A 27888-nucleotide genomic window follows, 5' to 3' on the forward strand; every position below is an offset into this window, starting at 1 on the left:
AGAATCGACATTTCGGGCATTAGCCCTTCTTGCGGAATGAGGAAAGTGTGTCCAGCAGACTAAGATAAAAGGTAGGGAGGATGGGCGTTGGAAATGCGATAGGTGGAAGGAGGTCAATGTGAGGGTGATAGGTTGGAGATGTCAGGAAGAAGACCTGGTTAGGAGCAGAAGAAGAAGCAGGTTAGGAAAGTGGTGCTGAGTTCGAGGATTTGACTGAGACAAGGTGGGGGGAGGGGAAATGAGGAAGCTGGAGAAATCTGAGTTCATCCCTTGTGGTTGGAGGGTTTCTAGGCCGAAGATGAGGCGCTCCTCCTCCAGCTGTTGTGTTGCTATGGTCTGGCGATGGAGGAGGCCAAGGATCTGCCTAGATTTGGCATATATGATAGGCGCAAGACCAAGTCAGAGGCTGGGGACAAAAAACAGAAATTTCTGTAAAAGTTCAGCAGGTCTGGCAGCATCTGTGGAGAGAAATCAAAATGAATGCTTCAGGTCAGGTGATCCTTACTGTTCTGAGGTTCAAGAAGACACCTCAAAGGGGCAACTAGGGACGGACAACACATGCCAGTGGCGCCGAGTGAGTAAACAAACTCAAAGGTTAGAGATTTCATGAAGTGTTTATGATTGAATTACTCATCTTGGAACGGCGTTTGTGTGATGTTAATTATAGACTTCCAGCTTCAGTGTGACATTGCTGTCGGGGCTTTTGTAGTCACTGCATTTTCAAAACCAACCCCTTGGTAAGCCGGTTCTCGGCGGCTGTAGTTGTTTTTCAAATATAAGATCTCTTCTCCAGTGAAGTAATTTCATGTGAGCTATCCGGCTGTCACGTCCTGCTCTGTTAATGTCCTTTAAATCCCTGCCCTGCCTACAATCTGACGCAGAGAGTCAATCCGAGAGCAGTTTCTGTGTAAGTCCCTCCCTCTCCTCACATCATCCCGTGTTTCTCGGTTAAAGCATCTCCCGGTCACCGCGACTCACAGCTGCACCAAGACACTCCTTCAGCTCCAACAGATTTTTAAAAAACTATTTTCAAATAGTTAGAATTGACTTTATAAAGACTATTTTGTACAGTAAAACATTACAAGACTGACACATTTTGCAACTAAATAGCAACGTTATTATTAAATGTTTGATTTATTCTCCGTGTATTTTTAATGTAAGTATAATAAGTTGGTAATCACTGTTTGCTGGTTTAATTGATGGCCTTATCACTTTCTGATGAAGCTGCTCACTGTGAAGAATTGCACCGGCCGGTCCCGGCGCCTGTCGGAGTTTAGTTTCTGATTCTGGTTGCTGAATGTTTTTGGAATGTTGAGATAAATACTTTTCCGGTTGGAACTGTAGATATCAAAATGAAATGTGGTTCTGAATGTGGGGGAGATGTTTGTTCCTGTTGGGTTTGGAAGGATTGTTGAGGGGGAAATGTTGGGTAACCGGTTCTCACGTGGTGATAGGAGCTGACAGTGTGGAGTGAGTGGGAGTCTGGGTAGATTTCCGACTGGTCTATGAGACCCCCGCATCAAGGGCAAGTCTCCCTCGTTGAGAATTTGTTTTTCTTTTGATCAACTGGAAATAGCAACGACGACATCGTTTTGTGTGTGAGATCTAGGTTCTGTACTTTGGTAGAATGGTGATCAATTACAAACTTCTGCCTCGAATTGGGGGAAAAATTATCACCTTTTTGCTCCGATTCCTTTATTTTTAAAAATTGACTGTTGCAAAATGTGACTAGGAAATTAAAACAAAACTCTGCTCGTGCACGAGCAATCAGTGCAATTGTTTATTGCGTTCCTATGAAATGACCGAAGGAAGGTTGTGTTGTCCCTTCCTCTGAGGCAGGAGGTCTAGATTCAAGTCGCACCTGCTGCAGAGGGTTGTAATAAGATCTCTGAACAGGTTGGTTAGAAAATGAGAGATGAAGGAGGGTGAGAGCTGTTTATAGGAATCGGTTTGAATAACACTGGCAGCTCGGTCTCATTCAAACCTTAGTCTTTTGACAAAGTGAAGCTTCCAAAGCAGCGAGACCCTCCCAGCTGCTGCTTCGCCCTGTAATGCTGTACAGTGCAGTCATAACTGGAGCTAACGTGTACCTTTCTCATTTTCCCCCCCCCCCACGCAGCTTCTCTTCGGGCACCATGAGACCGTTTCCAGCTGCATCCTTGGTCCTTCTCTCGGTGATTAGTTACAGCTCCTCTGAAAACACCAGTAACCCGGTTCCACACCGAGGCTGTGGGTTACAGCTGCTGCCTCACTATGTGAACCTGTGCAGCCTGGATGTTATCTGGGGTATCGTTGTAGAGGCAGTGGCCGGCGCTGGAGTACTGACTGCATTCCTCCTGATGCTGATTCTGTTGGTGAAGCTGCCGTTCATTAAAGACAAGGAGAAGAAGAATCCTCTGGGAATCCAGTTCCTGTTCTTATTTGGCACGCTCGGCCTGTTTGGACTGTCGTTTGCATTTATTATCCCGGAGGATGGGAGAACGTGCCCCACCAGGAGGTTTTTGTGGGGAGTTCTGTTCGCCCTGTGCTTTTCCTGTCTCCTGGCCCAGGCCTGGAGGCTGCGCCAGTTGGTTTCCCATGGCCAGGGGCCATCAGGTTGGCTGTTGGCTGGGATTGCGGTCTGCCTGATGTTGGTCCAGGTGATCATTGCAGTGGAGTGGCTGATCCTGACTATAGTCCGGGACCGTCAGGCTGCCTGTCAATATCAGCAGATGGACTTTGTAATGGCATCGATTTACGTGATGTTCCTGATGGCTGTAACTCTGCTACTCTCCTCCTTTAGCTTGTGTGGAAAATACAAGAAATGGAAGAAGAATGGAGCCTGTGTGCTGGTCACTGTCAGCTTGTCCATCCTGATCTGGGTAGCGTGGATTGTCATGTATCTGTACGGTAACAAGGAACTGAAGAAGCAGCCCCTGTGGGATGACCCGTCCCTCTCCATCGCCCTGGTCTCTAATGGCTGGGTATTTCTCCTGTTCCACGCTATCCCCGAGCTCTATTGCTCCATTGTCCCAACCAAACAAGCCCCTCCTGACTACTTTGATGCAGTTCAGCCAAGAATCCGGGAGACTAACTTCGAAGAAGAATTGCAACTTCCTCGCAGTTACATGGAAAATAAAGCTTTCTCTTTGGATGAGTCTGGGGCAGGTAAAAAAAAACACTTCTGTTCTGCGTTGGTACTTTTGCCAAAGTTTTCATTCTTGATGAACATTTAACCTTTTGTTGTCCTTTTTTTTCCTCCAAAAAATAAACACATCTAACCCATAGACTCGCAATGGGAGGACACTATTCTTACCCAGGAATTAATTCATTCCATTTTTACTGTAAGCTGTTGGAGTGTCTGTCAGCTGTACTGAGGGAGGATGTATCAGAGGACTCGTGCAGTGAGGCAGTATGGGTGGAACTCAGGAATGGGAAGGATGAAATCACAATGCTGGGGTATAGTACAGGCCTCCCAACTACCACAGGGAGATAGAAGTGAGGATATGTAGACCGATTTTGGAAAGATGTAAAAACAGCAGAATTGTTTTGGTGGGTGACTTAACTTTCCCTATAATTGACCGAGACTCACTTTGTACTAGGAACTTTTGAGGCAGAATTTGTACAGGCCATTCAGGAGAGTTTCTTAACACGGTATGTAAAACATTAACCCCTCCCCTGGTTGGATACTGGACCTGGTTTTGGGGAATGTGCTCAGCCAGGTGAGTGAGGTGTCAGTGGGGGAGCATTTTGGGAGTAGTGACCATAATACAGTGAGTTTTAAGATACCCATGGATAGGGATAACAGGAGTCCATGGGTGAAGGTGTTTTAACTGGGGGGAAGGCACACTATGTAACAATATTAGGCAGGAACTGGAGAATGTTGATTGGAGGCAGCTGTTTGAGGGACATTTGGGAGTGTTTCAAACGGCAGTTAATACAAGTTCAGGAGTGGCACATTCCTGAGAGAATGAAGGATCGGGGAGGCAAGTTACGTGAACCTTGGATATCCAGGGATGTTAGGACATTGGTCAAAAATAAGGTAACATACATAAGGTCTAGGAGGATGGGAACTGATGAAGCCGCTGAAGTATATAAGGAAAGTAGGAAGGAGCTTAGACAAGGAATAAGAAGGGTTAAAAGGAGTCATGAGAGTCAATAGCAAACAGGATAAAGAATCCCAAGGCTTTTTCATAATATATAAAAAGCAAGAGGGTAGTCAGGGAAAGGATTGGCCCACACAAGGACAAAGGAGGGAATCTGTGTGGAGCCAGAAGATGTAGATGAAATCCTAAATGAATACTTTGTGTTGGCATTCACCAAAGAGAAGGAATTGGTGAAGGATGACCTCAGGGAAGGGAGGGTTGAATCTCTAAACCAAGTTGTTATTAAAAAAGGAAGAGGTGTTGTGTGTCTTTCAAAATATTAAAGTAGATAAGTCCCTGGACCTTGATGGGATCTATCCCAGAAAATCGAGGGCGACAAGAGAACAAATTGCTGGAGCATTGACGGACATCTTTGTCTCCTCTTTTGCCACAGATGGGGTCCCAGAGGATTGGAAAATAGCCAATGTAGTCCCATTATCACTGTTACCCTTCTTAAATAATCCAGGAAAGTACAGGCCTGCGAGTCTCTCATTGGTAGGGAAATTATTGGAATAGATTCTCAGGGACAAGATCTATACGCAATCAGAAGCAAATAGACTTATTAGCGATAGACAGTGCGGGGGGAGGTAGAGTTTTTTTGAGGAGGTAATGAAGATGATTGAGGGAAAAGTGGTTGATGTTGCCTACATTAACTTCAGTAAAGCCTTTGACAAGGTTCCTCATGGCAGACTGGTACAAAAGGTGAAGTCACATGGTATCGGGGTGAGCTGGCAAGATGAATACAGAGCTGGCTTAGTCATAGACCAAGGGTGGTAGTGGAATAATTTTTTTTGAAATGGAGGATTGTGATGAGTGGTGTTCCACAGGGATCAGTGCTGGGACCTCTGCTGTTCGTAGTCTATATAAATGATTTGGAGAAAAACAGTTAGTCTAACAAGTAAGTTTTTGTGGACGATACAAAGATTGGTGGATTTGTGGATATTGAGGATTGTCAGAGAATACAGCAGGATACAGATCAGTTGGATGCTCGGGCAGACAAATGGCAGATAGTTTATTCTAGACAAACGTGAGGTGATTCATTTTGAAAGGTCAAATACAGGTGGAAATTATACAGTGAATGGCAGAACCCTTAGGAATATTGATGTGCAGAGGGATCATGGTGTGCAGGTCCACAGATCACTGAAGGTGGCAGCACAGGTAGATAAAGAAGTTTTTTTAAAAAAAAAGGCCTATGGCATGCTTGGCTTCATGGCAAGTGGCATTGAGTATAGGGATAGATAAGTTATGTTGCAGCTTATAGAACTTTAGTTAGGCCACACTTGGAATATTAGCTGCAGTTCTGGTCACCACACTACCTGAAGGATGTGGATGCTTTGGAGAGAGTAGAGAAAAGGTTTACCAGGATGTTGCCTGGTATGGGGGATTTTAGATGTTGGAGTGAGGACAGGGAGAAGTGGGCAGGAAAATTTGAGAGATTTGCAAGGCAGGTCTTTCACACAAAGGGTGATATGTGACTGGAACATGCTGCTAGAGGAGGTGGTGGAGGCAGATACAATAGCAGCATTTGAGAAACACCTGGATGAATACATGAATAGGAAGGGAATAGAAGGATACAGATTCTGTAAGGGAAGACCGTTTTAGTATGAAAATATAAAATGTGGGCCAAAGGTTCTGTTCCTGAGCTGAACTTGTTTTTTGTTCTTTGATATTGCTGAATGTTTCTAAAAAATGATAGCCACTAGAAGGGCTACACAGACACATTAACCCGAAAATGTTTACTGTATTGTGTAGTTCAGATATTGTAAGCCATTATATTTGGTTTCTATTGATTATTGGAATTACTTTTTCACCATGTCAAGCAGTGAAGTAGTGGAATAAAGTATTAGATTTTTAAAAGTTTGAGGTTTTGTTGTATTGTTTTGGTTTTATACCACTATACAAATTTTTCTCTTATCCCATGACAGCTTTTAAATCAGGATTTCGCAATGGTAGTCTGGGTCATAGACCCAATATTCAACTTCGCAGTAATGTCTATCAACCCACTGAAATGGCAGTTGTTCTTAATGGTGGAAACGTAAGTTTTTTTTAAAAATCCATTATTGACCCATGAATTTAACTCCTGTTAGTAAACCTACATTTTAATTTTATCTGAAAGTGGAAAACTTATAAATTAGTACAAGCTGATCTTAAAATATCAACAAATCATGTTTGAAACTAAACAGCTTGGAATTATGAAAACATCTGCATTGTTGGATAATTATATAGTCAAGTATTAACTTAATTCCAATGTATTTCATCTAAAACATTTCAGCCCTCACACTCATAGATGGAGTTAAAATGAGCAACTATTTTACATGCTCACTATTTATATATAAAGTTGCTGACCTTAACAGTGCCATCTTCCCCAGCTGCCAACAGAAGCTGAATCAGCATGGGTAAAATCTCCAGCTTTTTGTTCCAATTTTGAGATCAGCTTCCCATCTCTTATCTATTTTTCTCAAAGAAAGTTGACTATTTAATTTTGTGTACTTTTAAATTTCTGAAGCACAGAATAAGTGTCTGATTTCTAAAACTTGTGGCTGCCTTACTCAATCAAGCTGAGCATCCCCACTATTTTAAAGAGGTTACCCTCTTTTTTAAAAAAGTTATTTTAATTAAACCTTAACAACATTTTTAGGCAGTATTAAGAAGTTTGTTTGTTTCTCTGAACTCACTTGCAAGTGGAGGTAGACTGTACAGGACACGCGGGAAGATCTTATACATTCCTCACACACCAGCTGAGCACCAAACTCTGGCTAAAAGTTCCATAGGAATGTTGAGGACAAGGTGGGTGTGCCCAATATCCCAAATGGCTGCCACACACCAATTTATGCTGGGTTCAATGGATTGTTGTGTTAAGGCATGACTTCTCCTTTTATCTGGAGGAGATTGGATTGGCTAACAGCTTTGTAGTGCCAGAAGTAGTACAGGCAATTTCCAAAGCTGAGGGACCCAACAAATCATGATGCCCAGAACTGGGAGTCTGATGAAGTGAGGAGAATTCACTGAGCTGCCGGGTTCAAGAGGTTGGGAGGGCGGGGATGCCTTTTAAAATTAATCTCAGGATGTGATCTTGGTCAGCTGGGGAAGTGGGCTGATAAATGGCAAATGGAGTTTTAATATAGATAGGTGTGAGGTGTTGCATTTTGGAAAGTTAAATCATAGGGTCTTAAGGAGCGTAGTGGAACAGAGGGCCTTGGAGTTCAAGTGCATGGTTTTCTGAAAATGGAGTCACAGGTAGACCGAACAAGGAAGAAAGCTTTTGGCACACTGGCTTTCATCAGTCAGGGCACTGAGAATAGAAGTTGGGAAGTTACATTACAGTTGTACAGGACATTGGTGAGGCTGCACTTGGAGTGTTATGTTCAGTTTTGCTCATCTTTTTAGTAGAAAGGAGGTTATTAAACTGGAAAGGGTGCAGAAATATTTGCAAGCATGTTGTCAGGACTCAAGGGTCTGAGTTCAGGGAGAGGTTGGACAAGTTAGGATTTTCTTCTTCATTGTGTGGGAGACTTGGGCGGGGGAGCAGGGGGACTCTTTATAGGAGTCTATAAGACCATGAGAGACATGGATAGGGTGAATGCACTCAGTTGTTTTCCCAGGGTTGGAAAATTAAGGGTTAGAGGGGAAAGAATAAAAGGGAACCTGAGGGGCAATTATTTTACACAAAGGGTGATACACATATAGAGGAGCTGGCAGCAGAAGTGGTTGAGGCAGGTACATTAACAATGTTTAAAAGGCATTTGGACATACATGGATAGGAAGGGTTTAGAAGGATATGGGCCGAGTGCAGTGAAATGGAGTTAGTGATGGACGCTTTGGTCGTCATGGACCAGTTTGGGCCAAAGGCCCTGTCTCCATGCTGTAGGATTCTGTGGGTGTTACTGACTCAGCAGTATTTCTTGTTCATTCCTAACTACCCATGAGGATCTTGGTGAGCCACTGCAGTCCACATTTTGTAGGTTGACCCGCAATGCCTTTACAGGGAGGGAGTTTTAGGATTTTTGACCCAGAGACATTGATGGAATGGTGATATATCTCCAATGTTGAATGGCTTAGAAGTGAACTTATGGATCATGACGTTGCTATGTATATGCAGCCCTTCCTTCTAGATGGAAGTGGCTGTGGTTTGGAAAGTGCTGTCATATAAACCTTGATGAAGTTCTGCAGTGTATCTTGTAGATTGTGCAGCAGGAATAGTGTGCACTTTGATGTGGAGAGTGAATGTTTAAGACTATGGATGAGTTGGCAATTAAGCAAGTGCTCTTGGAGCTGTATCCATCCAGGCAAGTGAAGAATAATCCATTAAACTCTGATTTGTGCATCTAGATGCTTTGGGGAGCCAGGTGAGTTACTTGCTACATAATTTTCAGCCTTTAACCTGCTCTCATAGTCACAGTATTTAAATTGCTGGTCCAGTTCAGTTTTTTTTTTAAATCAGTGACAGTGGGGGATTCAGCAAAGGAAATGTTATTGAATGTCAAGCAGACATGGTTGGATTCTCTTGTTAGAGACCATCATAACCCACAAGCTGTGTGGCACGAATGTTACTTGCCACTGAGGGAAGGTCATTCAAGCAGCTGAAGATGGTTGGGCTCAGGATAGTATCCTGGAGAATTCCTGCAGAGATGCTCCAGAGCTGAGGTACCAGGTATGACTGCAGTAAATGGAGATTATCCCATGGTTCCTATTGGTTCCAGTTTTGCAAGGGCTCCTTGATGCCATGCTCAGTCAACTGCTGTCTTGATGTCAAGGGCTTCCACTTGCCAACCATGTTATCAAAATTTAAAGTACGCTTCTGCATGTAATTATTTGCTTTCAACATATCCAGTAAGTTTAGCTCTTGCCTACTGTGAAAATATATCAACTTCATGACATTTTAATGCAGTAACTGGTGACAACAAAATGTAACTGTCACAAAGCTAAAAGAGTAATGGCACAAATTAAAGGTATTTTCACTTAATTGCATAGTTGTTCCTTGAAGTACATGAATTGCTCCTTTAAGAGGGCCAGCACAGACATGGAGCAAAACCCCCCTCCTATGCTGTAATAATTAAGCATAAAAATAAATTTTAACGTTTAAATTTCAGCTTTTGAACTACTTACTTTAAGGCTGAGGGAGACTGATTATAAATCAGTAAGGGAATCGCAGCGTTATAGAGAAAAGGCAGGAAAGTATGGTTGAGGATTATCAGATCAGCCATGATCTGGCTGAATGGCCTACTTCTCCTGTGTTCTGTTACTAAGGTATTGCACATTGTAGGTGAAAGTGAGGACTGCAGATGCTGGAGATCAGAGTCGAATGTGTGGTGCTGGAAAAGCACAGCAGGTCAGGCAGCATCAAAGGAGCAGGAAAATCGACGTATTGGACTAAAGCCATTAATCAGGAATGAGTCCATGTTGATTTTCTGCTCCTCAGATGCAGCCTGACCTGCTATGCTTTTCTAGCACCACACACTCAACTCTATTGCACATTGTAACCTATTTGGCTAAGGTACAACTTTTTAAAAATAGTTTTGGCAAAAGATATCAGTTTTAATTTCTAGCCAGTAACTATAAGTTTTCACTACTTTTTCAGATACCATCAGCCCCTCCAAGCTATGCAGGAAGACACCTTTGGTGAAAGCTAAACCATTTAAGTTATGAGCAAACTCCATCAATTCAGATGGTGAAGACGGTGGTAGCAACACAAGTAGGAGCAGATGGAAGCCCAGGCAATTGGGAATTTATTCTAATGTGATCTTTTATAGGATGTACAGCAAAGCTTATATCTTTACATGAAATCAGCCTCCAAATGAAGAGGAGAACCTTTGCAGCTCTGGAGTATTTTTGTGTTGATGTGTGTATATATATAGGGATTATATTACATTAATAAACTGGCTGTGTGTAACTTTCAATATTGCTTCATTTCTGCAAAACCAGTATCTACTAGATATTACATTGAAACACCCTGCAGGAGATGGGGATGATTTTTCTATCTTGTGATTTTATTGCAGCACTAGTAATGTATGTCATTAGTCGGACCGGTTAATTGAAGTTGAGCAGTAATTTTAATATAGTTGTTCAGCTATTTCATAATATCCTATAGAAAAGCTGTAATGTAAATTGTGGCAATTGACCATTCTTTCAAGTGTAGTTTATTCTAAACCTTCAGCAACGTTTTACTTTGGCAATAGAGATTCAGTCTGGTGGGTGTGTACTTTATACAGGAAGAGAGAGAGAGAGAGAGATGGAAGTTTTGATCATTAGTGTTTTAAATTTGCTTTGTATGCAATAAGTTTGTTTTGTTAATGGCATACTTATAGTAAAAATAGTGGAACAGAAGATTAGTCAAATACAGACTTTTAAAGCTTGTATATACCTCATTCTTAATTATCCACTTTTTAAAAATAATAGCTTCAATTTTAAAATGTCAACTCGCCAAACTTCTTGTAGCTACAGGAAGAAATTTCCATTTGGCTCATCAAAATATAAAGCCACTTCATTGACTTTTTTCAAAACGTAGAATACACTAAAGACAGAATTACAGACATTGGCAGAAAACAAGATTTTAAAAAAAAAATGCTGTTTCACCTACTACAAAGCCAAATATCTCGGTTCACAGCCTGTCTTTGGCACAACAGAATTTACAACCAAACTACTGCTCAAACAATTGACAAGTGTATTAAACGTTGTGCTTTTTATAACAGGATCGTGAAAGATTTGCACAGTTTTTACAAACTAATGAAGACTATCTAATGAAGACAATCAGTTTGTGCATACCTGTCTGTTCACATATGCGGGAGTGCATAAGTATAATTATAGATATGTCACATGTTGATAATATAAAGCATGTGCAAAAGTTTTATTTTCAAGATGCTACTAAAATAAATGAGATTATATTTACTTAGTGTCAAATGTCTTTGCTTTTGAAATGCAGAACAACATTCAATACAGTCAAATACAAATTGGAGAACAAAAAACAATTTGCATCAATTAATCACAAGCTTCTCTGATGCTCAGCATTATTTCATACTGGGTAGGTGAAGGTACTTTAACAGGCACTTCCTCAGAAGAGTGAGGAATAGACTCTTCAGGGTCCTCCATTTTCTGTCCAACTATATACAAAGTAAAACAATTCATCAGTCAAACTATGAAATATGAATTTTTAACAATGGTTTATAGAATCATTACTAACCAGTTAATAATATTTAATGTCTGCACTGAATATCTTTCATTAAGAACAGGAATAAAGCAAAGGAAATGTTCATTTCAGCTGTAAGCTTCAAATCCTGAAACTGGCCGTTACTGCACTTTTTTTGACTTCTGAACTACTTTTGTCCATCTCTTTCTTTGGAAAAGGCTATAGCAATGTTTTTGAACAAACTGAAACATCACTCAAAGATGCAAGGTGTAGGGCAGGCCTCTGCAAATGGTGAGAAAGAAGGGATGTGTTCTACCATGAGAGCTAGCTTTCAGCCTGAGAGCATTGTTTGAGCTGAAATCACTACATTGATGGTAATGTACTTTTTAAATGTTGAAAGCTCAAAAAAATGGACTTTGTATCTGTTTAGGTTCCATTGCTCAGACCTTTTTGAGGATAGAAATTGGGAAGCCATCTTGACATTGTACAGGTAATTGGTGACTGCGAGTGTGTTGCTGGAAAAGCACAGCAGGTCAGGCAGCATCTAAGGAGCAGGACAATCGATGTTTTGGGCAAAAGCCCTTCGTTAGGTCATTGGTGAGATCTCTTCTGGAGTACTGTGTCCATTTCTGGTTGTCCTGTTATAGAAAGGATATTACTAAAACTGGAGAAAGTTCAGAAAATATTTACCAGGAAGTTGCTGGGGATGGAGGGTTTGAGTTATAAGGAGAGGTTAGATAGGCTGGGAATTTTCACTGGAGTGTAGGAGGTTGAGGGTCACCTTTCTAGAGGTTTAAAAATCGTATGGATAAAGTAAAAAAAAAATGTGGGGGTGGCAACTTTGTTACAGAATGGTTTCTGTGGGATGAACTTCCAGAATTAGAGGCCATAGGGTGAGAGGGGAAAGTTAATAAAAGAGACCTATGGGGCAACTTTTTCACGCAGAGAGTGGTACATGTATGAAATGAGCTGCCAGAGGATGTGGTGGAGGCTGGTACAATTGCAACATTTAAGAGGCATTTGGATGGGTATATGAATAGGTAGGGTTTGGAGGGCTATGGACCGGGTGCTGGCCGGTGGGACTAGTTTGGGTTGGGATATCTGGTCGGCATAGATGGGTTGGACAAACGGTCTGTTTCTGTGCTGAACGTTGCTATGACTCTATAAGTGGTATGGGTACAGTTACAACTTTTAAAAGACACTTGGATAAGTACATGAATAAGAAATGTTTGGAGGGGTGTGGGCCAAGTGCAGGCAGGTGGGAGTAGTTTAGCTGGGATTAAGGATGGCATAAACTGGTTAGACCGAAGGGTTTTTTCCATGCTGTACGACCCTATGAGAAGGTAATTTTTTTGGAAGCACATAACTATTTTTAAACTTGGGGGTGAAGATATGAACAATGCCATTTATTAGCCAAAATATTTAGTTAAATATTTGAATATGCCAGATCCAGTTATATAGGTTTTACTTTAAATTTATGGGTTGTGGGTGTCACTGACTTGGCCACAATTATTGCTCATGGTAGTGAGATGCTGCAGTCCTTGGAGTGTGGGGACCCGCACACACGCACGTCACCTAATTGAGACCTGGTGACAGGGGAGTTAGGTCATTTGCTTTATTGTGGGGAAAACACATTTTTTGTTCATTCTTTTTGAATATCCGTATTGGTGGAATATGGCTGATATGCAGACTCAGCTGGTCCTCCCTTCCCTGCATTGCAAAGGATATTGTCTGAGATCACTCTCAGCAGGAACAAATACAATGTCTTATGAGTGAACCCAAAGTCCTGTTAGGACTTTTAGCCACCACTGAGAGATTGATTGATTGATTCATCTGAATGATACAGACCTTTGGGTCTGTCATTGTCTTAACTGCCCCCAGGATGCCTGGCTCTTCTGACTTCACTCCTCCGTATTCCTGACCTCATCCTGTTCTTCCCCAGATCCCTCACGCCCGAGCCCACTCCAAAACACTTCCATTGTCACTGACATACTATTGCCAGCCTTGAGTTTCCATGCCAGAATCCATTCTCCTGAACCTGCCATTATGTGGTAGGCTAACCGCTGACTTTGTACACAGTCACTCAAAGCCAATTGGCTTTGGCTTGAGATTCAAGTCTGTAGCTCCCTGATAGTGGCCATACATGTAGATCGGATGGTAAAGAAGGCATATGGCATGGTTGGCTTTATTGGTCAAGGCAGTGAGTGCAACATTCAGGATGTTATATTGCAGCTTTATAAGATTTTGGTTAGGTCACGCTTAGAGTACCATGTTCAATTTTGTCAGCTCATGTACAAGAAGGATGTGAAGGCTTTGGAGAGGGTGCAGAAGAGGTTTACCAGGATGCTGCCCAGATTAGAGGGCATGAGCTTTAAGGAGAGGCTAGAAAAGCTTAGGGTTGTTTTCTCTCGAATGGTAGAGGCTGAGGGGACACTCAATAGAAGTTTAGAAACATTATGAGATGCATAGATAGGGTTAACAGTCAGGATCTTTTTTCCCAGAGCTGAAATATCTAATACTGGGGCATACATTAAAAGTGAGAGGGGGAAAGTTCAAAGATGTGAGGGGCAAGTTTTTTACATAGAGTGGCAGGTTTCTGGAACACAGTGCCAAGGGTGGTGGTGAAGGCAGATATGATAGGGATGTTTAAGGGAGTTTTGGAAAAGCACATGAATGTGTAAGGAATGGAGCGATACAGACCAAGGGCAGGCAGAAGGGAATCAGTATAATTTGGTGTCATGTTCAGCACACCATTATGGGCTGAAGGGCCCATTCCTGTGCCATACTGTTCTATGTTCTACGATGTTGTACACAACCCTTGAATGATCGCATACACTCTCTCTCACACACACTCTCTCAGGGACTATGGTGACTTTTACATAAATGAGATCATTTGACTGGATTAAGCGTTACTCAGGGAACATTGTATCATGACGTTTTGGTTGTTTCTGTCAGTTACTTTTCTGAAGGTTTATCTTTTTAAAACCAGGTCAGTGATCATTCTGGAATAGTCACCTAATCCCGTATTGTGTTAGTGTAGGTGACTGTAAACTCCTGTGGTGTTAATAGAAATAATGTTTTGACGATATTTTGTGAAAGAGATGGTAAACAATGTAAGGCCAGTAGCTTTGATTTCAGTTCAGAAGAATCTTGCATGAGTAAGTTTTTCAATTCATTTCATATGAAATTGGCTGAGGTACAGGAAACAGTAATGGTTAATGGATGCTTCTCAGGCTGGAGGGAAGTTTGTCATGGAGTTTCCTGGGGTCACTGTTCAGATCCTTGTTTTTCCTGAAAAATAGTTAAGATCTAGACCTAGTGAACAAATGAAAGCATTATGAATTGTGAGGACTATAGTGTAGAACTGTATCACTCCTTCCATGGAAAGTATATATTTCCTTTGGATTCAGGGCAGGAATACATTATCTCAGTAAAAGGGTTAAGCTGGTGCAGTTTCAAAACCAGCAGAGTGTGATTAGAACTGAGAACGTTTCGGCTCTCATATTCGTGAAAAAGTTCATGTTGGCAGGTTTGGAAAGGCTCACTGAAAAAGGCTGTATCTGTAGTTAGATTGTTGGCAGCAGTTTATTAAACCGTATTGTAGGTGGATAATCCATGTCCCCTACTTTAATGTCAGTCCCAGCTCTTCCAATCTGCAATGGATTACACTTGCTAAGGACCAGCATAGATATTCATATCATGCCCTGACTCTACAGGAACATTCTGCACACACACATTTAAAACAGCTTCACTATTTTGCTGTTATTCTGCTCCTAAAATAGTATCACTTGAATGTGTGCCTGTTACACACTTTATTTACCCACGCTACCCGTGGTTTACTCTTCTAATGATTTCATCACAGGATGTGGAAGATTCCAGTTCAATTTCTGAGTAATGGTAATATCCAGAATGTTAATAATGGGAGATGCCATTGAATGTTAAGGGATTGGATTCACTTTTGTGGAGATGGTCATTTTGTGGCACTTGTGTGATTGCTAATTCTCAGTTGTTAGCCCAAGCCTGGAGATTGTCCAGGTCTTGCTGCTTTTGGACATGGTCTGCTTCAGTATCTGAAAAGTCATGAATGATGCTGAACATTGTGCAATCATCAACAAACAACCCCACTTCTGACCTTATAATGGAGGGAAGATCATTGAAGCAGTTCAAGATGATGGGGCCAGGGACAATGGTTTGAGGAATTCCTGCCGAGTGCAAAAATCTGAGAAACTCATCATTGAGCATATTCAATGACCCTTCTTTCTGGGAGAGAGAATTGCAAAGACTAATGACCATTTGAGAGAATAAATTCTTCCTCATCTTCAAAGGGGGAGCTGTTTACTTTGAAACTATGCCCTAGTTCTACATTTGTCCACAGTTGCTCAGAATCTATCCTGCACCCCACCCCATCGTCAGAATTTCATGTTTCAATCAGATCAACTCTTGTTCTTCAAAGCTCCCATGTGTACAGGGGCCCAACCTGTTCAACCTTTATTCATCGGCCCTCTTCATCCCAGGAATAAGCCTAATGAATCTTCTCTGAACTGCCTACAATGCAAGTATATTCAACCTTTAAAACCGAAACTGTACACAAATTCAGATACAGTCTCACCAACCTCTAGCAAGACATTTGCTCCATCCCTAACATTCTTATACCTTCCTAATTATTATTGTACCAGTGGTATCATTACAAAGATATCTAACAGACACTATACTTTTAAGTCAGCTAGTTGATATAACTATTGACACTCTAATATAAATGTTCCCTTTTTTTTCTCTGTACATTCATTTAGTTAGTTGGTCAGCAGCACAAGTTAGTCAGCCAGTCATCCATATATAGTATGTAATTTCAACATCAGTAAGCAAAGAACCCTGATTATATGGAAGGCTAATATGTCATCTTAGAGCATATTGTTAATTGTTAATAAACTTTCAGATACAGATAGCCCCTGCTATCTATAGTCTATAGTCTATCTTTAATTTTCCCACCCCGTCTCTCTGACTTGACTTGTCGATATTAATAGAGTCATACATCATGGAAATAGGCCCTTTGGCCCAACTTGTCCATGCTGGCCAGGTTTACTAACCTGAACTACTTGGATTTGTCTGCACTTGGCCTATATCCCTCTAAACATATTCTATCCATGTATCTTGATTAGATTACTTACAGGGTGGAAACAGGCCCTTTGGCCCAACAAGTCCACACCAACCTGCCGAAGCGCAACCCACCCATACCCCTATATTTACCCCTTACCTAACACTACGGGCAATTTAGCATGGCCAAATCACCTGACCCTCACATCTTTGGACTGTGGGAGGAAACCAGAGCACCCGGAGGAAACCCACGCAGACACAGGGAGAACGTGGAAAATTCCACACAGTCAGTCGCCTGCCTTTTAAATGTTGTAATTGTACTTGCCTCTACCACTTCCTCTGGTAATTCATTCCATATATGCACCACCCTCTGTGTTCAAATGTTGCCCCTTCATGTGCCTTTTAAATCTTTCCCTCTCACCTTAAAAATATAGTTTTGGACTCCTCTACCCTGAGGAAAAGATCTTTGCTATTAACTTAAAATTTTACAAACCTCTATAAGGTCACCCTTCAAGTCTCCTATGCTCCAGGGAAAATAGTCCCAGCCTATCCGACCTCCTCTTATAGCTCAAACCTTCCAGTCTCAGTAACATCCTTGTAAATATTTTTGCATCCTTTCCAGCTTAATAACATCCTTCCTATTGTAGGGTGACCAGAATTGTGCACAGCGTGTTGTATGTGAGGGACTGAGTGTGTTTGTGGGAACGTGTGGTTGTGTGAGAGTGTGTGTATGTGCAAGAGTCTGTGCATATTTGAAAGAGGGAGTGTGTGACTGTGTCAGAGAGAGAGTGTGTTTCAGAGAGAGAGAGAGAGAGATAGTTAGTGTGCCTTTGCAGATGCTTTGTAATTTAAAATTAACAGCTGTTAGCAGCTGTCATCAAATGGAATCTGAAGTGATCCACTCCATGATGGCAGGGCTGTGAATGCGAGATTTTATCCACTTGAAATGAGACAGCATAAAAGAACATACAATGCTAATATGACTTCACATGATGGCTGTAAGTTATTAATGTAAAGAATGAGCAAAGCTCCATTAGACACAAGGGCTGTCAGTAGGCTACCCTGCTGGGAAACTGCATTCTAGGTTTCCACTAAGCATGTATGGAAAAAATTGTTTCCTAAATAATCTAACTCTAAGTTTAAATTACTAGCTTTTACAAATAATCATTTAGTAATATACAACTCGAGTATCGCTGAGAAGTGACACATTTTGTGGAAAGTTTTTGTCTTGCTTTGACCAGAACAATTTATACAATACCAATTTCCGGGGAAAACCAACATTTATACTGCACTGACAGCAGAATATTCACTGGTTCGTAAGTGAAGTCTGATTGGTAGCCTGCACTGCCATGGCCAAGCAGCCAGTAATGATGAGTAACTGTTATGTCAAGCTTCATGGAAATTTTGAATCAGTTGGTTGATTTTGTTTAAGCCATTGCCCTAAGAAATGAACCAGAGAAAAGCTCTCACTTACTTTGTTGAATTGATACAGGCACAGTCGGTGTGCATGTTCTTTCTATCTGAAAGAACAGAGCCCTCTATATTAATATATGTAGCTGCCAGCAGCATTGCACTATGAACTCCAAACTGGGTTGTCAGTGTAATCTTTGGCTCACAGGATCATCCAGCAAATGTTGCCCAATTATGGAACTGTATCTCATGTTGGACACTATTGCGAGTTTTGTAAGTGCGGGCTGGCTGGGTACAATACCTTGCTGGTTGTGAACAGCTGAAGGGATCAATTTTGCATCTTCTTCAGTAATTCTATATCATTTTTATGACATACCTTTCAAGCCAGTTCATAGAACTCTAAATGTGTTCTGACCAAGACATTTTTGCTTTTCAATTCTATCCCTCAAGAAATAAATTCTAGTGATTATTTTTTGCATAGCTTTACTAACCTTATCACTACTCTCTGTAATTTGTATGCCTGTCCAGAATCCACTGCACTCAACCCCATTTTAATACTTATATTGAATACGTGATCAAATTGTTTCAAAACATATCATGTCACCCTTACCTACATGGAAGTTAATTTGCCAATTACATGCCCATTCTAAAATTTTATTAAGTTATTAATGCTCTACATTAACTGGATCCTTAACTTTGTGGCATCCACAAATATAGAAACTGTACTTTCAGTTCAAGTCCAAATCACTCCCATAATTCATTAACAATGGGGATCCCACAACTAATCCTTCCCATGTTTTGCCAGTCTGAAAAACCTTTGCTCTCTATTTCCCGTTTACCAACTTGTCTGACATTTCACTTCTGATTCCGAATGCTGACCTTTTCCATGAGACTAATGAGCAAAACCCCTTTGAGGATCCACCATATCTTTGAATTGTTACTTCTGTAAACATTGAAATAAGGTTTAAATAAATTCCATCGTGATCTTCTCTGAAATTCCTGTTGACTAAATGTATTATTGTTTTGGTTTCTATAAGTTTGTCTGACACATCTTCAAATGAAAATTCCATTGCCTGTCCTAGCGCCAAAGCTAAACTAATCGATTTATGTTTTTTTGGACTTTTTATATTAAATATCAAAACTCATTGACTTTTCCTATTTAATATGTGTACACCATATTTGTAATCAAGCCCTTATATCTCTGCCCTAATTTCTTTAATTATCTTTAATTCTTTGAGGAATGAGTGATGTCATTGCTAGACTATTAATTCGGTAACTTAGTGAATGTTCTGTTTGAATCCCACTACGTCAGATGGTTGAATTTGAGTTCAATATACAATATCCAGAATTAAGACTCTAAAGGTTACCATGAAACCATTGTTATTGTTGGAAAAACTCATCTGGATTCACTAATATCCCGCAGGGAAGGAAATCTGTAAACCTGACCTGGTCTGGCCTACATGTCACTCCAGAGCTACAGCAATGTCCTTTGAAATGGCCTAGTAAGCCATTCAGTTGTATCATTTATTACAACGTCTCAATGAAGAAATTAAAATGAATGCAATACCTCACATCAATGGCAGAAACAATCCTGTCGACCCTGCAAAGACCACCCTTCCAACGTCAGGAGGCTAGTGCCAAAATTTGGAGAGCTGTCTCACAGAGTAGTCATGCAACAACCTGACACAGTCATCCTCACAGAATCATACTTTTCAGACAATGTCCCAGACACAACCATCACCATCCCTGAATATGTTCTGTCCCACTAGCAGGACAGATGAAGGAGAGGTGGCAGCACAGTGTGATACTGTCAGGAGGGAGCTGCCTGGGAGTCCTCAACATTGACTCTGGACCCCATGAAGTCTCATGGTTCCAGGTTAAACATGGGGGGGCAAGGAAACCTCCTGCTGATACTGATCTCCCTCAGCAGATGAATCAGTACTCCTTCCTGTTGAATAATATCTACAGGAAGCATTGAGGATGGCAAGGACACAAATGTACTCTGGGTGGGGGATTTCAATGTCCACCACCAAGAATGACTCAGCAGCAGAATGACTGATCGAGCTGGTCGGGTCCTAAAGGACATAGCTGCTAGACTGGGTCTGCGGCAGGTGGTGAGGGAACCAACAAGAGGCAAAACCATACCAGACCTCATCCTTACCAATCTGCCAGCTGCAGATGCATCAGTACATGACAGTATCAGTATCACCAATAGAATAAACAACACACTAAGGAATCTACAAAAAAACGGACAGATAACCAAAGCGGACCAGCAAAGAATGAAACCTGAAAGCAACAACACCCCCAGATTCTATGGACTACCCAAAGTACACAAACCAGACATCCCACTCAGACCCATAGTATCACTACCAGGGACACCAGCATACAAACTGGCCAAAGAACTACAACAAAAACTGAAACACCTAGTCAGCGGATCCAAACACTCCATACAATCAACACAGGAATTCTTGGACGTCATCAGGAATACACACATAGACAAAGAAGAAACCATGGTATCATTCGACGTGACGGCACTGTTCACTTCAATTGACAAAACCCTAGCCAGAGAAACAATAGCCAACCTACTGGACATACATAACAGAACACAGGAGGCCGAACCTATCAACAAGGACGGCATACTTAAACTGCTGGACCTGTGCCTCACCACACACTTTACATTCAACAATCAGATATACGAACAAATCAACAGAACACCCATGGGATCACCAATCTCGGGACTCATAGCAGAGGCAGTTATGCAAAGGTTAGAACATACAGCCATACCACAAATCCAACCCAAACTCTGGATCAGATATGTTGATGACACCTTTGTAATCATCAAAAACACAGATATAGAAAAAACACACCGAATCATCAACGCCACACTCACAGGAATCCGATTCACACGAGAAGAGGAAAAGGATAGCCAACTCCCATTCCTAGACGTGTTAGTAGAGAGAACACCCAACGGAGAATTCACCACAAGGGTACACAGGAAACCAACACACACAGACCAAGTCTTAAACTATGAAAGTAACCACCCCAACACACACAAACGAAGCTGCATCAGGACACTATTCAAAAGGGCCACAACACACTGCAGTACACCAGAACTGCGAAAAGAGGAAGAGGAACATCTATACAAGGTATTCGCCAAAAACGGATACCCACGCAACTTTATCACCAGATGCCTAAGAGATAGACCGAGGAACGAGGACATGCCACAACCAAAAGGACTAGCCACTCTACCATACGTCAGGAGCGTCTCAGAACTGACAGCCAGACTACTGCGACCCTTAGGACTCATAACAGCACACAAGCCAACATCCACACTCAGACAACAACTCACTAGAACAAAGGACCCAATACCCAGCATGAGCCAAACTAACGTAGTTTACAAAATACCATTCAAGGACTGCACAAAACACTATATAGGACAAACAGGAAGACAGCTAACAATCCGCATCCATGAACATCAGCTAGCCACAAAACGACACGACCAGCTATCTCTAGTAGCCATACACTCAGACAACCAGCAACATGAATTTGACTGGGAAAACACCACTATCATAGGACAAGCCAGACAGAGAACAGCCAGAGAATTCCTAGAAGCATGGCATTCATCCCCAAACTCCATCAACAGACACATTGACCTGGACACCATATACAAACCACTACAGCTGAAACTGACACCCAGAAACGGCAAGAACATCCATCAACAGACACATCGACCTGGACCCCACATACAAATCACTGCAGCTGAAACTGACACCCGGAAGCGGCAAGAACAAACCACTATAAATACCGGAAGAAACATCAAAGCAGCGCTTCACACGAGGCTCCAACAGCACTGATGATGTTCCCTTGCCAGGGAACGAAACGTTTGCAGCAAAAACTTCCAGCTCGGCGAGCAGAACCACAACAACAGTATCAGTAAGAGTGACCACCGAACAAAGTCCCACCTTCACAATGTGAATACCCTTCATCGTTCTAGATGTAGATTGCTCACTGAGCTGGAAGGTTCATTTCCAGATGTTTCATCACCCTATTAGGTAACATCTTTGGTGGGCCTCAGGTGAAGCACTGTACATGATTCCTGCTTTCTAGTTATATATTTGGGTTTCTTTGGGCTGGTGATGTAATTTCCTCTGGTGATGTCATTTCCTGTTCTTTTTCTCAGAGGGTGGTAGATGGGGTCTAACTCAATGTGTTTATTGATAGAGTTCTGGTTGGAATGCCATGCTTCTAGGAATTCTCATGTGTGTCTCTGTTTGGTTTGTCCTAAGGTGGATGTGTTGTCCCAGTCGAAGTGGTGTCCTTCCTCATCAGTATGTAAGGATACTAGTGCGCGAGGGTCATGTCATTTTGTGGCTAGTTGGTGTTCATGGATCCTGGTGGCTAGTTTTCTGCCTGTTTGTCCAATGTAGTGTCTGTTACAGTTCTTGCAAGGTATTTTGTAAATGACATTGCTTTTGCGAGTTGTATGTCACCGTGCTAAATGGGACAGACTTCGAACAGATCTAGTAACTCAAGACTGGGCATCCATGAGGCACTGTGGATCATCAACAGCAGCAGAATTGTACTCCATCACAATCTGTAACGTCATGGCCAGGCAATGGTTTGGATGTGAGCATAAGAGGTACAGTTAGCAAGTTTGCAGATGACACCAAAATTGGAGGTGTAATGGATAGCGAAGATGGTTACCTCAGATTACAAGAGGATCTTGACCAGACAGGCCAATGGGCTGAGAAGTGGCAGATGGAGTTTAATTTAGATAAATGCGAGGTGCTGCATTTTGGGAAAGCAAATCTTAGCAGGACTTATACACTTAATGTAAGGTCCTAGGGAGTGTTGCTGAACAAAGTGACCTTGGCGTACAGGTTCATAGCTCCTTGAAAGTGGAATCGCTGGTAGATAGGATAGTCGAGAAGGTGTTTGGTATGCTTTCCTTTATTGGTCAGAGTATTGAGTACAGGAGTTGGGAGGTCATGTTGCGGCTATACAGGATATTGGTTAGGCCACTGTTGGAATATTGCCTGCAATTCTGGTCTCCTTCCTATCGGAAAGATGTTGTGAAACTTGAAAGGGTTCAGAAAAGATGTATAAGGATGTTGCCAGGGTTGGAGGATTTGAGCTGTAGGGAGAAGCTGAACAGGCTGGGGCTGTTTTCCCTGGCGCGTCAGAGGCTGAGGGGTGACCTTATAGAGGTTTACAAAATTATGAGAGGCATGGATAGGGTAAATAGGCAAAGTCTTTTCTCTGGGGTTAGGGAGTCCATAACTAGAGGGCATAGGTTTCGGCTGAGAGGGGAAAGATATAAAAGAGACCTAAGGGGCAACTTTTTCATGCAGAGGGTGGTACGTATATGGAATGAGCTGCCAGAGGAAATGGTGGAGGCTGGTACAATTGTAACATTTAAGAGGCATTTGGATGGGTATATGAATAGGAAGAGTTTGGAGGGATATGGGCCAGGCGCTGGCAGGTGGGACTAGATTGGGTTGGGATACCTGGTCAGCATGGACGGGTTGGACCGAAGGGTCTGTTTCCATGCTGTATATCTCTATGACTCTATATCCCCCTCTCAACCATTACCATCAAGCCAGGGATCAAAGGACAGTGCAGGAGGGTATGTCAGGAACAGCACCAGGTATATCTGAAAATGAGGTGCTAACCTGGTGAAGCTACCAAAGAGGGCTACTTGCATGCCAAACAGCATGCTAAGCGATCTCAACCAACAGATCACATCTAAGTTCTGTAGTCCTGCTAGTTGTAGTATCTGCGTGAGTTTCCTCCAGGTGCTCTGGTTTCCTCCCACAGTCCAAAGATGAGCAGGTTAGGTGAATTTGGCCATGCTAAACTGACCATAGTGTTAGATGTGTTAGTCAGGGGTTAAAATAAAACGTAGGATAGGGGAATGGGTCTGGGTGGGTTGCTCTTTGGAGGGTCGGTGTGGACTTGTTGGGCCGAAGGACCTGTTTCCACAGATGTTTTTATATCAATCTACAATAGCAGCACTAAAAGCTCAACTATCTTCACAGATACCCATTAATGATTAAAAACTCAACTGGACCAGTCACAAATATACCATGAGTACTTCCACTGCACAGACAAAGACACATCAAAATTATGTGAGAGACTGAGACACATCACACAATTTTTTCAAGGATACTCTAATCTATATGTGTCTCTTTTTAATTTCAATGTTGACCTGATTTCATTATTTATCTTGGTAGTTGTTCTTATTTACAAACATGAAGTCATTCTCTGGACTCTAGACAACATTTCCTAGATTGTTCACTGCAGTTTGTAATTCTTTATTAGTTTTTTTCCTATTTCTTTCCCTGGATCCATTATGGTCTTCTTAAATTCAGTGTTTTCCCCGATTTATCACTTTGGTCATTGTTTTATATATTCCTTTCAAATCTTTGTCTTAAACTTTATTATGCTGTGATTGCTATCACTCTCTGCTTAATATTCTTCCCTATTCTGTTCATTTCCTATTACTATATGCAGCAGTGCTCCATCTTATGTTAGCTTTTATTCATATTCAATAAGAAGCATCCTGGAAACGGTATAAATACTCCATTCTCTATCTCCTTTTCTTTACCACTTTTTTCCAGTCTTTGGAGAAGCTTGGGCATGACTATAAGTTATTTGATGTCTTTCACTCATGCCATAAATTTTGTTTCATATTTCTTCCCCCACCTTCTTTCAACTATTTGATTGTCTCCTGTAAAAGCTGTACAATCTGCTGTTTTGTTGTGCATATCCACTAGTCCCTTCAAGTACAAGGACAGATAGATAAAGTGGTTGTCCATAAAGCATGGAGCTGGAAAAAGCACAGCAAGTCAAGCAGCATCTGAGGAGCAGGGGAGTTGATGTCTCAACACATGGGATACTTGCCTTCATTAGCTAAGACATAAAGTTCAAGAGCAGGGAGGTTATATTGTAACAGTATAAAATGTTGCTTCAGCTACAGCTAAGTACTGTGTGCAGTTCTGGAATCCACATTATAGGAGGGTGCAGAGGAGATTTACCAGGATGATTCCTGGGCTAAGGAATTTTAGTTATGAAGAGCGATTGGGGTTGTTTTCCCTGGACTAATGGAGATTTAGCTGTGGGGGGAGGGAAGTGAAATGCATAAAATTATGACGGACATAGGGTAGTCTGGAAGAAACGTTGCCCCTTAGTGGAGTGACCAATGACCGTGGGACATAGATTTAAGGGGTAGGAGGTTTACAGGAAGTGTAAAGGATTTGGTATGAGTCAGGAACATGATGCCAATGAAAGTGTGTGTGTGTGTGTGTTTTTGGGGGGGGGGGGCAGAATTCCTTACACCATTTAAGCTGTACTTAGATGTGCACTTGTGATGATTTGATGAACCATTTTCTGTGCTGTATATCTCTTTGACTCTGTTAGCATGATCAATCCGTTCTCACAGAATCATCAAACCTCCACAGTGTGGGAAAAGGCCATTCAGCCCAACAAGTCCACACCGAATCTCCAAACAGCATCCCACTCAGACCCCCCCCCCCTCCTACCCTATCCCGGTAATCTTGCATTTCCTGTGGCTATTGCACCTAGCCTACACATCTCTGAACACTATGGGCAATTTAGCATAACCAATCCACCTAACTTGCATATCGTTGGACTGTGGGAGGAAACTGAAGCACCCGGAGGAAACCCCACAGACACAGGGGAATGTGCAAATTCCATACAGACGTATTTTATATCAATCCACAATAGTAGCACTGAAAGCTCAACTACCTTCACAGATGCCCTTTAATGATTAAAAACTCAACTGGACCAGTTACAAATATACCATAAGTACTTCCACTGCACAGACTAAGACACATCAAAAGTATGTGAGAGACTGAGACACACCACACCACTTTTTCAAGGATAACACAGAGAATAAGTAGGGGTCTAGAGAATCATGCCCAGATTCCAATACATATTTTTAAACAAACCTTATCAGGGCACTTCTGTAGCTTTAATAGTTAAATGAATGCAGCCATGGCAACTCAAACCCATGTTCTGTCCTTGAAGAATTATTTCTACATGGATTTGAATAGAGTCTGACTCAGTGAAATCTGAACTCTGACTTTCATTAGACATTTAACACAACAGCTGAAAATAGCAGCGTACACATTCCTCATTGACATTGCAGCAACGTCTTGCAGCTACACAACATACACACACTATTAAAATGTTACAAAGTCAAACAGTAGGTATTCCATTGTCAGAGTAAAGCACATTATAAAACATGAAAGCCATGGGAACTAGGTTTTATTCATCAGTCAAGATCAACACAGAAATATTTGAAATTCACTATATTGCTCAAACTGTATTTTATAATGAACAAATCACTACGCACGGGGAAAGATGTTTTATAAAAGCCAGCTAAAATGTGTTTGTGCCCATGTTTACTATTAAATCCATTATCATAAAATTTCTACATTTTTGAAGGGGTGAGATTTCCACTGTTCACGTGGTGGTATTATTAATACATTTTTTATTTTGTTTAATATTGCAAACTGAAAAGAGCAGAAATTTTCTCTCTAGGTCACTATATAATCAAATTAAGCCTGATTTCTGCCCATAGAGTAGTGAATAATTCACAAATGTCTAACCACTAATGGATTTGATAATTATCCCAAATTTTTATTTTTGCGTAGGTTCCAGTAGAAATAACAACAGTTAATGATGATGTACCTTCATGAAGAAGAATAAGAGAAAACAACGTAAAATTACATTTTTAAGATCTTCCTGAAAAACCAAAAAGCTGAAATAATGACCCTCTGTTCATACACTAGTTATTTATTGGTGCCAGATAAGTTGCTTGTCATTTGTTAACACATATCAAGTAAAAAAGATATTCTTGCTTGTAATGATTAAAGAACAGAGTAGCAGATAAAGATGAGATTTCAGTTTTGCAAATCAATGGCAGAGGACACTGCTCCAAAACAGAAGCAGTGTACTATATTTGCTTTGTCCATAAATAATGCCCATGTGACAAGAAAGTAACTCACATCAGGCCAAATCAGAGAAGTGACAGAGCCAGAAAAGCACATCAAGGAAACACCAGTTTGGGCTATCGATCATATGAGGAGAAAGTGAGGACTGCAGATGCTGGAGAGATCCGAGTCGAGAGTGTGGTGCTGGAAAAGCACAGCATGTCAGCAGCATCCAAGGAGCAGCAGAGTTAATGTTTCAGGCATAAGCCCTTCATCAGGAATACCTGATGAAGACATTGCTGATTAAGGGTTTATGCTCAAAATGCCAACTCCCCTGTTGCTTAGATGCTGTCTGACCTGCTGTGCTTTTCCAGTGCCACACTTTTCGACCACAGATCACATGAGTCTGTGCTATCACGAAAGAGAAACAACATGGTGCAAAACAGTGGTAATATGCATGCATAATCACATTTCATAGTTTAGGGAACAAAACTCGTAACAAGCTAGTCTGCTGTTCAGAGAATGATTTCACATGATTTTTGATGATATAATCAGTAGATGATAGTACAGGCACACATTCTTTTATCAGAAACGTTTGGGAACAGCTGGTTTTTGGAATTCAAAACTTTTCGAATTTTGGAATAAGTGACAGTTCAACAGTAAAATTTTTAAAAATCTTACCGAACAGCAAACTCACTATGACTACTACGGGCCCTGAGACAGAATTGAGGCCTGCCAGTGCTGGGCTGCATCCACCCATGTCACATCTGAGTGACATGCATCGGGTGGGTGTGAAATTGGGTTAACCGTTTGCACGCCAAACAACCTTCTTGATGAGAAAGAAAACTTCACGAGAAAACCTTCGGATTTCAGAGCTTTTCGGATTTTGGAATTTTGGATAAAGGGTTGTCTATCCGTATATTGGCTTTTTCATAGTATGTCAAGGCAACATCATAAAAGAATCCTTCTTGAAAGCATGAAGAAGATCTGAGAGAATGGTTTATGCAGTGGGTGGATGAGAGAAGCATTTATCAATGAGAGTCTCATTCGCTATACTAACAGCCTGAAAGTGTGCATCTTCAGCTTCTATAATCACCCCTTTATGAGTTCAGCTCATTGTTTCCTCCTCCCGATACTTCATATTGATACATTATAGAATATCACAGTTAGATTACATTCGGCA

At 41.5% G+C, this 27888-nt stretch overlaps 2 protein-coding genes across 5 annotated transcripts in view; one reads left to right on the plus strand and one right to left on the minus strand.

Moving 5' to 3' along the window:
• Positions 1–957: 957 nt before the first annotated feature.
• LOC132825103 (G-protein coupled receptor family C group 5 member B-like) lies at positions 958–10021 on the plus strand. 4 transcript variants are annotated; one of them, XM_060840085.1, is made up of 4 exons: positions 958–1156; positions 2120–3147; positions 6050–6159; positions 9703–10021. In XM_060840085.1, exons 2-4 carry the CDS (start codon positions 2136–2138, stop codon positions 9745–9747), a joined length of 1167 nt encoding a protein of 388 aa, XP_060696068.1. In that variant the 5' UTR covers positions 958–1156; positions 2120–2135; the 3' UTR covers positions 9748–10021. The 4 variants fall into 4 exon arrangements, with proteins under 4 accessions (XP_060696068.1, XP_060696070.1, XP_060696069.1 ...); XM_060840087.1 differs by lacking the exon at positions 958–1156 and adding an exon at positions 1532–1598; XM_060840086.1 differs by lacking the exon at positions 958–1156 and adding an exon at positions 1847–1896.
• A 1044-nt stretch (positions 10022–11065) lies between these two features.
• iqck (IQ motif containing K) overlaps positions 11066–27888 on the minus strand; it is a 118859-nt gene continuing 102036 nt past the window's right edge. Inside the window, exon 9 of the mRNA XM_060840089.1 lies at positions 11066–11221. Coding sequence (XP_060696072.1) covers positions 11100–11221 — 122 coding nt within the window. The 3' untranslated portion in view covers positions 11066–11099. The remainder of the gene's footprint in view (positions 11222–27888) is intronic.

This window comes from Hemiscyllium ocellatum, chromosome 20 (assembly GCF_020745735.1).
Source record: "Hemiscyllium ocellatum isolate sHemOce1 chromosome 20, sHemOce1.pat.X.cur, whole genome shotgun sequence".
NCBI lineage: Eukaryota > Metazoa > Chordata > Chondrichthyes > Orectolobiformes > Hemiscylliidae > Hemiscyllium > Hemiscyllium ocellatum.

Excerpts from the sequence above, each read along its gene's own strand:
- LOC132825103 (XM_060840084.1), top strand. The coding sequence starts at position 2,052 with ATGCTGTACAGTGCAGTCATAACTGGAGCTAACGTGTACCTTTCTCAT. Across the intron at positions 3,148-6,049 it reads TTTGGATGAGTCTGGGGCAG|CTTTTAAATCAGGATTTCGC; the intron begins GTAAAAAAAAAC and ends ATCCCATGACAG. Across the intron at positions 6,160-9,702 it reads TTGTTCTTAATGGTGGAAAC|ATACCATCAGCCCCTCCAAG; the intron begins GTAAGTTTTTTT and ends CTACTTTTTCAG.